At 37.8% G+C, this 12,048-nt stretch overlaps 1 protein-coding gene across 1 annotated transcript; it reads left to right on the forward strand.

The window, feature by feature from the left end:
- The first annotated feature begins 8,112 nt into the window (after positions 1 to 8,112).
- Positions 8,113 to 10,911, forward strand: LOC130642311 (uncharacterized). The gene is made up of 2 exons (XM_057449400.1): positions 8,113 to 8,166; positions 9,205 to 10,911. Exons 1-2 carry the CDS (start codon positions 8,113 to 8,115, stop codon positions 10,909 to 10,911), a joined length of 1,761 nt encoding a protein of 586 aa, XP_057305383.1.
- Positions 10,912 to 12,048: the final 1,137 nt, after the last annotated feature.

Here is a 12,048-nt window from a genome sequence, read left to right on the forward strand (position 1 = left end):
TGTGCGACAGATGTCTTGAGAAACAACAACGTACATTCGTACGTCTTTGTGGCTGCAGTACGAGATCTACTGGAACATTTCAGAGGCAAGCACAGAAACATCCTTCTTAGTGGACCAGCAGACACTGGGAAAACGTTCCTGCTGGAGCCATTAAAGAAGTCGTTTTCTCGTACGAAATGTAATCCTTCGTCAACAAAATTTGCTGCCTTGGTGCCAATGAAGCCGATATAATTCTCTTGAACGATTTTCGATGGCGAACAGAACAAATTCAGTGGCATGACCTAATCCTAAATACCTGCACCAATGAATATGTACAGTAAGGAAGTGACTGTGTCATAAGACGTTCCAATTTATTGGTACAAGTATTGTTGAATTAGTTGATGAAAAAGGTTTACAATACAGCAAGCTGCACTGAAGTATCTTGTCTACAGGGACGGTGGATGTAAATAAAATTGGGATTAGGCTCCCAGAAGAAGGTGCTGAATACACTTTCTTGCTTATTACAAGCATGAGTACTGTCCAACTTGGACCTATAACTATTCACTGAGAAAATCTTAAAGAGAAAAAACAATCCTTCAATCACAAACAATACGACACAAGACAGATCTAACAACATAAACGGACTGGTTACAGAACAAACACAAATGGAAAAAATGTATATGTCAAAAATATATAATATAAAAAAAGAATTATATAAAACCCTCCTGTGCGCCAGAACTTGTGACTCTGGCTGTAGCTTTCCACATGTGTTACAGGGCCCCAACACTCAGCCTTACAAAGGAGGTTGTCATGACAGGACCAGCCTGTACATATTTTGACTAAGGACAGCAGGGTTGTCAAGCCTGAAGACCAAGTTAGTAAACTTGGGCACCTTACTGAACTGGGGTAAAAAGTGGGGTCGTTACACCCAAAGACAAGCTGAAAGCAAACCCCCTTGCTAAGCTTCTTTTAAGTTACCAGAGAAGAGTGAGCTGAACTCTTTACCCTCTGGGTATTGACGGCAAACTGGTTCGAATGAACTAGCTGGGGTAATATAAAACCGCTCGGATTTACATTTTCCTCCCCATGACCCTGGAAGTACAGGTTTTATAAACGTAATGATAACTGTATAAGAAAGAAAGAAAAAGCGGATCAACAGCGAACGTAACAAAGAATATAACATGAATTGTTGTTGAGAATAGGTGGAGAGCATTTGCAAACCGCTCTATCATTGCAGTGGTACCAAGAATTTGTGGCAGGATCCTTAACATAAGCCCAATAATGACCTGCGGTTAATGTACCGGAGTGATTAATTGTTGCTAACAATGAGTAGTTCTGATTAAACATTGTGTCCGTATCACTGACGAGAGGTAGTTGCAGGAGAGAGTCACGTAAAGAAACACATTCAACAACTCTGTTGTCTTTTACCAGATGTTCACCATGTTTTAAAAACCTTTTAAGATGCAGGAATAAGATTTCACTACTCCTGCTGATTTGCGTTTCTCTAGTACTCTCTCTATGTGCAAAGCATTGCGGACAAAACCACTTGTTTCCATCAGTTAGAATTTCCGGTTCTAAAAATTTGCTGACACAAGATTGGATTTTAGATGTCATTGGCAGTGTTAAAATGTCCTGCATTTCGACATTTACCGAGGTGCACAGGCAGGTGTTACAGCTTACGGACATTGAGATTTCAGTTGAGATTTTATCTGCAGCAATCGGGGAAAATCCCTTAAGGGCGTCCAAAACCACAAACAAAATCTCTGCTACATCTTGCTGAGTATTAAATTGGAAGTCCAGTTTCCCATCACAGTGCATTTGACGTTCAAGGGCCCAGAGAAAATTCGAAGGGTCAACAGGTGACAATGATTGCTTCAGCTTCGCCATGTTAAGCGAAATAGACCTCGCAATAGGTGATAAATGAAACGATTCTGACCCACTCTGGCACCAGAGTGTTGGAATGGTACTTAATACTTGCAAAATGGCGTTGGCGTAACAAGAGTTGCCTTTGTTTAAAAAACCGATGTTTTTATAGACACTAATTGGTTGAGTGTCATTTTTATTTTGGCTAACCTTTTTAGATGGCCCCTTTCGGCGAGATGAAACACCCTTGGTCTCCACAATGGGCAAAGCCTGCTTGGATTTGGGTAATTGCATTAAGGAGTCAGTTGACCAAACATTGGATTCACGTGCCAGCCAGATACAAAAAGAAGACCTCATACTGATTTTACCGAGATCATTTGCAGTGGAATAAGCAAGTTTGTTGGTGAAACCCATTCTTTTTAAACAGGCAGTGGTGGTTCTTGCACAATATCCTCTTGCTCCTACTTCCACTGCGAAGAAATCAACTTGCCAGCCATTAACCATAATCACATTCATTAAACAGGAATATTTGGCAACTTTTGTGGAGTGCCAAGCATTCATGTTTTCCTCACATGGGCAAGTGAGTTCTACAATAATAACGCGCTTAAGGTCATTTGAATATAACACAAGGTCCGGTTTAAGCTCAGAAATGGCAATATGGCTAGGAAACACATAGTTCGAGTGTGTGTCAGCAACAATCTTCCAATCTTTGGTAAGGTGCAGTATACCTGACACTTTAGATTTTGTATGTGCCTTTGACCCAGCTCTCAGAAAGGTTATTTTTTGGCAATTTTTAGGAGGTTCAGAAGGAAGCTCAAAAATGAACTTTTTCAAAGTTTCTACCAAATGGGTAAGTACAGAATCGTGTCTAAAGGTATATCTACCCTGAAAGAGCAGTTTTACAAGCACCAAGAATGTGAGCAGAAGTGCAAATTTCTTTGTGACATAGGAAACATGATGGTTCTGTATTTATCTTCCACCTCCTTAGGTTACTTGGTGATGGCAGAACATCGTAAGTGGATTGCAGGCAGAAAGATAAGAGATTAGGAGGAGTTGCTAGGATGTTCTTCCATGAAAGATCAAACTTTACGTAGTTCTCCCATCTTGTCCATTGGCCCTGCACCTGAAGTTGCAGTGCCTTAGATAGATAGCTTTCCTCGTCAATCTCAGCCGATGTTTTTGCGATTAACTTTCTGTACTTGTGAGTGGTTTTTGGTGGTATTACTTCCACTTTACAAATGCCAAGACCGGTTCGTCCACGCTGTACAGGACCCCTTATGGTCTTGTACTTTAATTCACCCTCAGCTATGTTAACTGCATCGCTCACCTTCCAAGAACCTGCTTTTAAAGATGGATCGAGTGTTGACAGAATCGGATCTTTGGAGTGACGCAAAAGTAGGTGGCCGCTAATCTTTGCGGATTTTAAAATAGAAGTGAGGCTCTTAATGGGCAGAGGGCAAGGAGAGGAGTCAGCATATAGGGAAATGTTTGTGATGGAACGGTGTAAGTTCAGCCATTTTCGTATGAACACTGAAACCTTTTGCTCTAGGCGCCCAGCAACAGACATCGAGACCTCGTATATTAACAGTGGCCACTGAATTCGCGGGATCAAAAGATGTTGCAAGATCCAAAGTTTTTGCGCTCCAGTGTATAAGGACCTATTAATGACACCAAGCCCTTCTATCAGCTTTTCCTCCAATTCGTTGATGGACTTCCTGTCTGAGATAGAGCAATCAATAATCCGGCCTAAAAATCGCACTGGCGAGGCATGAATAGATGGGATATACTGTGAGAAATCAATGTCGTTTTCAGGGCTACTTACACTAAAAGGGGTGCTATTGATAGATCTTCCCTTGATGATCACAAAACTACGGGATTTTTCAGCGCGAAATGTCATATTGGCCCAACTTAGAGCTGTGGTGCACCTGTTAAGGAGTACTTGTGTTCCAGCAACAGAAGAAGACATGATGTTTATGTCGTCCATAAAAGCCCTTATTAAAGGTAAGGATACTCTGTTAGAGGTGATGTAGCATGACACAGATGTTGCCAGCGTATACTCCAAAATAACATTTATGCCTGATAAAAACAAGACGATAGACAGGGTGCAGCCAGCGAAGATGCCCCTGAAGTGCTGGTGCCAATTGCTTGGAGCAGATTTGGAGAATGATTTGCTGTACAGCCCAGAATAGTAACCCTTTACAATGGCAATCCAACTAGGAGATATACCATACCTTTCCAAAGCAAAAAAGATTAATCTGTGCGGTATTGTTTATCAAAATAGATCCAACGAGGTTGATCAAGGAGAGACCGAGATGATGTCGGTTAGATGGAAGACAGTCAAATTTCACAAGCGAATTAACAAACACGACCAAATAAGTTGGGAGCCTTGTTGTCGTTTCTTCTCAAAATTGATTTTATTTGGTGAAGATGTAGAAAATTTTTGACTTTGACTTTGACTTGTTCTGTTGGTTGGGATATCTTTAACTTGTTATGTTATTGAGGCCCTTTATTCTTGACATTTTGTTATGACTTTCTTTCATACATTTACGATATCTTTTCAAAATAAAATGACAAGTTACATTTCAATTCTCTCCCAATCTTGCTTTTAAAACATATCTAACATTAAGAAATTAGCATATCATTTATTATTACGCTTCTTTTTTTATCTTTGGAGCTTCCAAAACATATAAAAGAAAAAACTGATTTGGAAATTGGGATAGACGTTAAGTGGTCCAAAATATTGCGAATTAATAAGAGAGGCGAACCAGGTCGCTAGACTAGAGTTTTCTTTGGAGTTACAACGATACAACGAAACGCTTGACAACATCATATTCACCGAAATCTAAAGACTGCTTGCCACACATCAAACCTATTCCAAAGAACATCAGTATAAAGTACATGTGTGGGCTGGTATAACAAAGCACGGTCCCACGAAAATAGCAATATTTTCAGGGATCATGAAAAAAGAATTTTATGTAGACATATTGAAAAATACTTTGCTTCCATTTATTAACGAGGTTAACCCTGACGGACATAGATTCCAACAAGACAACGATCTTAAGCATAAAATAGGTATACTTAAAACGAGAATGTACGTTTTTATAAGAACCTGTTATAGTTTTTAACACAGCCTTTTTTTATAACATATTCTCTTTTTTAACTTAGGTAAATTAGCAATAAAGTTTATTCAGCACAACAACATAAACTATTGGCCAACCCCACCTGAGAGTCCTAATCTTAATCCTATCGAAGCGTTATGGCATGAATTGAAACATCATATACGTAAAAAAATTAAACCATGTGTAAAAGATGAGTTAGTAAATGGCATATGTGATTTTTGGAAAATCGTCGATTAGGAAAAGTGTCAGCGATACATCAATCATATCAGTACAATTTACTAAAACAAAACCTATCAACTCTTGAGGTTTCATAGTGTTTCCTGCGGCTATTAAATCTAAGGGAGAAAAAAGTAGATGGTTTAACCCGTACCCGTTCTCAATTATAGAACCGCTGGCAAAGCTGCTCAAGAGAAAAAAACCTGGGAAGGAGGTTTTTTCGTAGCAAAATGAATAATTGGTGGCAATTTGAATAAAATACTTTTTGCAGCTGTAACAAAGCTCTCATGTTTCAATTCGTCATATAATACAGAACGCATCAGTTATAATTCATAGTTGTTTAAAGTTAAGATACAATCCCGACTTTCATCGAAAGAGTAAAGATGTCTGCACAAAAATTGTTGAAAGTTTACAAAAATGGCTTATTTTATTTTAATTCAGATAAAACATTAATGGTCTTACCAACAAAATACATAAAAATGAGACCTAACAAGTTGGTATGACGGTGGATATTCAGCTGCAAAGACAAATAGAGCAAGCAGAAATCATTGATTTAAAGGGTAATTTATGACTCCTAATTTTATACTATATTTGATGATGAGGTGACAAAACAGCTAGCTGTAATATTTCTTATCTAATGAGGTTGCAACCCTTTAAAGATTTTTCAAAAAAGCAAAATCCTCTTTTTTGCAAGGATTTCCTAAAAACATTGACCGTAATGAGGCAGAAGTTTAAAGTGCATAGACTAAAATTATTTTATACTTATATTATACATTTTTACACAGATGACAAGACTAATTTAGAAATAAAGCTTTTGGAATATTATAATGACCCTGGAAATAGGCAAATTTGAAAGCAGCGAACAGACGGATGAAAGAAATGACGAGGCAGAAATGGCACTGCAGATGGTTTTAAAGTGTGGAAGTAAGAGAAAGAACAAAAAAGGTAAAAAGTAGCGTTAAAAAAGAAAGGAAGAGAAAAGAAAAGGAAAACAAGAAAAAGAAAAGAAAGAAAGGGGAAAGGAAAATAAAGAAAAAGAAAAGCCAATCCAAAAGAAAGCCTTCGTAAAAAAATAACTGGTTTTTAGGGCTCTTTAAAAATCTGATATAAAAGAGAAATGTTAAATTTTTAAGAAGTTATCAGAAAATTACTGACCTAGAAATTTAACATTTTTGCATATAGCTAGTAATAATAATTATCTCTTAGGCTACGATGATAACATTTGGAGATACTAGAGCAGGCGCGAATAAAAATGACTGAAAGAGAAAATGATTTACAAAGAGGTGGCTAGCCACCGCAATGATGAACTCAACTTGTTAGGTCTTTGGAAATAAGCTAGAGGTTGTACTCCTCTAGAGAAAATGCCTCTAAAAGCACAATTCTCCCTTTTTTCAAGAAATTAATTAAAAATATATATAAAAATAAAAAGGACACAACACATTTGAAAAGATGAACAGAACTTTACCCAAAGGCAGGTAGGTTTCGACCCATATTTCTGAACCTAAGTACCCTGGATGTCTAGCTGGGTCACCACAAAGAGGTCCGCGGACGGTCATCAGCAGAAACTAAACATCCCTATCTTCCTAAAGCAAACTTTGACGACTTTCTGTTCAACTGTGCTATTCTTTGTTTTTAGCTCAGGTAATAAGTAGAATCGTTACTCTCCAAAGACAAGATCATGTGTGATCAAACCCGCCCTGCTAATATATATTTTTTCTAACTGGGGTAACAAGTGAAGTCTCACTCTCCAAAGACAAGACCTAGTATGATCAAACCCCCTTGCTAACTTAATTTTTATTTAATTTTGTTTTATTTTTGACTGGGGTAATAAGTGGAGTGGTCACTCTCCAAAGACAAGACTGAGTGTAGGCAAGCCCCCTTGCTGACTCATTCTGGTTAAAATATTCTTAACTCAGCTCTTCTAAAAAGAAAACATATGACTCATGACTGTTAATAAGGCGGTCATCACAGAAAATTACTGCTCTATCGTTGCAATGTATCCACCTATGAACCATTTGGTCGAAGGCTATGGTTGTATAGTGACCATTATTTAAGTTGCCGCAATGGTTGATAATAGCCCTTAATTGAAAAATTTTAACAAATTTCACTTCTTCATCTACGGTAAAAGGTATGGAAAGGGTACCAGGGTAAGCAGTAATACGAGAGGCAATTTTTGACACAAGGCCGTTGGCACTGGCAAAACGTTTTAGCTGTAAAATGAGATGGGAACCGCACGACACTACCTCTTTTTCAACTAGAGCAGTTTGATAAGCGTTGCAAACATGTCAGGAGTAGGCATTAGTGTCTGAAAACTCCTCGCTTTCATAAAAATTATCTAAGGAAGATTGTAACGTAGGGTGCAGAGAAAGTTGGAGGCATGGTGCTATAACTTCTGAGGAGCTGGTAATATGACATGAATTGCAAGTGATTTATGTCTGGATGCCAATACTAAAAACACTTCCAAGGAATGGAAAGTCTAATGACAGACCAGGTAGGGCATATTCAAGAACCTCGGGGACGTCGTGCTGAGCAAAGATATTAAACGCACTTCCCTTCGCAGCTGAGATATGATGTTTCATAGCACGCAAAAAATGGGAGGGATCAACTGGACTTCTAGAAACAGCCAAACTTTGAAGAACACCTACAAATGCTTCGCCTAACTTTGAGGTTGTTTTGCTGACAGAAATGGCTTCTTTAACTTTTGGAAGGTTATAAAAACATTGTAAGATTGAGTTTCATAACATGTGTTTCCCAAGTTTTTTGGACCGCTTTTCTAAAATCAGTGTTAGATGGCAATGCGACTGTTGTTTTAAAAGACCTTGCAGCAAGTTTTTCGGGTGTTTTGATTTTACAAGATTTTGTGTGACTTGCGGAAGATTTCTCAGGAGCTTTTGGTTTCTTACATTCCATATTTGTAACAGAAAAAACTTCAGGAATGATTGGGGCCTTTCAGGCACAACCAAGTGGTAGAGTTTCGAGACATCCAGATGTAAAAAGAAGCAATCATGGAGGTAAAAGTTAGGGATTTTAATAGGAAACGTAAAGGCTTGTTAGGGAAACCAAGGGGACGAAAACAGTTCCTTACTGATTCTGAACAAAACCCCTTGCACCCACCTCAATGGCAAAGAAATGCACTATCCATCCATTGTTTTTTATAGCATAACAAAGTGAAGAATATTTGTAAAGTTTTCGTTTGTGCCAATATTCCGTGTTCTCTTCACATGGACAAGTCAGTTCTACCATAATTACAGTTTTGGAAGAACTGGATATTAATAACACGTCTGGGCGTAGTTGTGTTATTGCAATGCATGGTGGAACAACTAAAACGGAATCTAAATCTGACAGTATTTTCCAATCGGAAGCAAGGTGAAGAAGGCCTGGACACTTTGTATGCCTCTTCTTAGATGGTGATTGACCGGCTGGAATGAAATTAATTTTGTTGCACTTGAAAACCTTAAGAGGTTCATATGATACCAAAAACTCTTTTAATGCCTTCACCAAAACTATTAAAACTGAGTCATGACGGTATGTGTATCTACCCTGCGTAAGGGAGGTCCTACAGGCACCCAATATGTGAGAGACATTTGAGGATGGTTTTTTGCACAGAATGAAACTTTTGTCTTTCTCAATTCCCCATCTCACGAGATTGGTTAGAGAAGGAAGGGTGTCGTTGGTTGCCCCTATACAAAAGTAAGTTAGACATTGTGGCAGTGAAAGAAGCAAGCTTTCGGTAAGCGTAAGTGCCTTTTGGTGGTATATTTTTGTGGTCTAGGAGCCCTAAGCCAGCTCGACCAATCTGATGCAACCCTAAAATCCTTTTAAAAATGAGCTGACTATCCGCCGAAAGAACTGCCTCACTAACTTTTCAATTTCCAGCTTTTAAATCTGGTATGCACTTAGACACACAAGGTGTTAATTATTTATGTATTTTTAACACGTGACTCTTAAAGCCACGTGTGACGAATGTGATGTAGATGTATACTTTTTAGATGCTTCGGCAGTACAGAAAATATTTTGTTGATATAAGACACGTTTTCATGAGTTGCCTTTGGAAAAGAAGTTAAGAATAAGAAACACGTTAGTAAAAGTTATCGAAAATTACTTACGAGAAGAAATAAAACCTTGTTATGAACATTATCAAGAAGAAAAACTTACGTTATTGCAAACGTTGAACACTACCATAGAGAGCAAACTTGGAAAATTTTTAAGTATTACGGAAGAGATTTCCGAAATTATTGAAGAGGAAGATCAATTAATAAAAGATGCTCAAGAAAGTAGTGACTTTGAAGTACGGGTAAGAAATGAACTGCTAATACTTGATCGTTTCCTAAAATCAAAACAAGATAGAAGTGACACAGTCAGTACGAGGTCAGTTAGTGCTTCAAGCTCTATTAAGCTGCCAAAAATTGAAATAAAAAAATTTGATGGCGATCCAACTAATTGGTTTTCATTTATTGATTCTTTTGAAGCAGCAGTTGACAAAAACGATCACTTGTCTAATGTTGAAAAAATGAATTATTTGTTAGGATTTGTTGTTAAAGACGCTGCATCTACGATAAGCGGTTTTAAACTGAGTAATGATAATTATGAGATTGCTTTAAATTTGTTAAAAGATCGCTTCGGAGATCCGCAAATGATAATTTCAGGACATATGAATAAACTATTAAACTTGGAGCCTGTCATGGCTATTTCTGACGTTCGTAATTTACGCCAATTGTTCGATATAACTGAGGCGCAAGTGCGTAGTTTACAATCTTTAGGAGTTGAATCTCAAAACTTTGGCTCAATGCTTATACCTGTGTTATTGCAAAAACTGCCAGGAGAATTGCGTCTGATTATTATTCGCCAACTTGGAAAAAACGCATGGAAAGTAAGCGAGGTTATGCAAGCTTTTAAAACTGAATTAGAAGCGCGAGAAAAAGTTTCAACCGGTCAGGAGGAAAGCCCTTGTTTTTCTGGTGCTTCCCTTTATGTTGGAAATCGACGGAATTTCGATGCGAAAGAAAGAAAATGTGCTTTTTGTGAAAACCCAGGGCACAAACCGCAATTTTGCTCTATTGTTTCCAAACCGACTGCGCGCTCTTCCATTTTAAAAAGGAAAGGATTATGCTTTTTATGTCTACAGTCAGGTCATGTAGCAAGACACTGCACAGTTAGATGGAAATGTTTTAAATGTAAGGGACGTCATCATGTGTCTATTTGCAATAAGGGTAATCGAGACCAGGATAGCAATGATCAGAATGAAGGTGAGGGAACTTCAAATAACGTGGCGAATACTGAATGTGATTTTAACGCAGTTTTGTTACAAACTGCGTCTGCGGAAATTTTTTCTGATGATAAAAACTGTCACAGGTTTAGAATTTTGTTTGATAGTGGCAGTCAAATGTCATACATTTCTCTGCAAGCGGCGGAAAAATTGAAATTGAAAACAATCGACAAAAAACAAATGTGTCTTAAAACGTTTGGAGGAGCTAAACAAAACAAAACTTTGGACATGGTTAGATTTACCGTTAAAACGAAAAATGACGAAGAAAATATTACGGTAAACGCGTTCGTATCCGAAATATGCTATCCTTTGACAAACCAAAACATCGAGGGTGCAAAATCTAACTACCCTTTTCTGTGTCGTCTCGATTTAGCAGACAGTAATCCAAAAAATCAACCATTAAGTTGTGGATATTTTGATTGGCGGGGATTATTATTGGTCCTTTATGAAAAACGACATGAAACGTAGCACCAAACGTGAGCCCACAGCAATTTCATCAAAACTGGGATATATTTTAAGTGGCGGAGTCATGGGTACTAAATTGGATACTTCAGTGAACATTGTTAATACTCATGTTTTAAAAGTGCAAAATGAGTTGAGTGAAAATAAAACACTTGAAGACTTGGTTCAGGGATTTTGGAACATCGAGACTATGGGAATTAAAAAATCAGAAGAAAACGAGATTTCATTGAATAAAATCTTCGCCCAATCTAATACTGGATAAACGCCCTTTCAGGCCTTGAAGCTGAAAGTCATTACTCAGGACCTCTTTCGCCAATTCACGCTAATTAAGATGGACGCTTCGTAAGTTTCTTTCATATTTTAAATTTTAAATCCACAAATATCTCTTCATTCATTCCGTGTTTGGTAAGAGATAGTACTATTTTGTTATCCTCGGCTATAAGAGGAATGCATATCGTCATAATTTCCGATTTTGATGATGTTTAAACGTTTGTATCATAGAATTGATCACGACAACAGCTCGACGATGATTCCCATGATTCATGGGAGTTACCAGCTGCTTTGTGCGACTACGTCCACAAATACATGAAATCCCACATACCAGACAAGGATGTGAAGGAAAAAGTTCTTGCTCAAAACCCAGTGCCTTCAAATATACGGAAGGTACCAGAATTGGATTCCTACATAAAGATACTATTACAGGACAATTCTAAGTATTCCACATTAAAGATGGAAAAATCATTCAAAAATGTCCACGACAAATTGCATTTGGTTTTTGGACCGCTGTCCAAAATTTGGGCCATGATGGATTCAGAAAAAGAGCAGAATCCCAAAGACGAGGCTCTGAAAGAAGTGTCGAACTTATTTGAACAAACGATTCTTCTATTGGCTCAAACCCACAATTCTATGGCTTACCACAGAAGGGAGAATGTGTTATCGACTTTGATTGATTCAACTACTAAAGTGAAGGATATCTTGAAAAACCAATCTAAAGAATTAGATGCGGCAGACAATGATTGTTTGTTCGGTGACGCTTTTGAATCAAAAATGATCAAAGATAGCAAAGCCTTAAAAAAATCTGAAGGCATTTTCACCGGATTGAAATCACCACGGACATCAACTTCTTCCTCCAGAGGAGCTTCA

Source organism: Hydractinia symbiolongicarpus, chromosome 4 (genome assembly GCF_029227915.1).
Source record: "Hydractinia symbiolongicarpus strain clone_291-10 chromosome 4, HSymV2.1, whole genome shotgun sequence".
Lineage (NCBI taxonomy): Eukaryota > Metazoa > Cnidaria > Hydrozoa > Anthoathecata > Hydractiniidae > Hydractinia > Hydractinia symbiolongicarpus.

Bases quoted from the DNA above. Each gene is read 5' to 3' on its own strand.
- LOC130642311 (XM_057449400.1), top strand. From the start codon at position 8,113: ATGATTGGGGCCTTTCAGGCACAACCAAGTGGTAGAGTTTCGAGACAT. The intron at 8,167-9,204 runs GTAAAAAGAAGC...TGTTGATATAAG, and splicing joins GAGTTTCGAGACATCCAGAT to ACACGTTTTCATGAGTTGCC.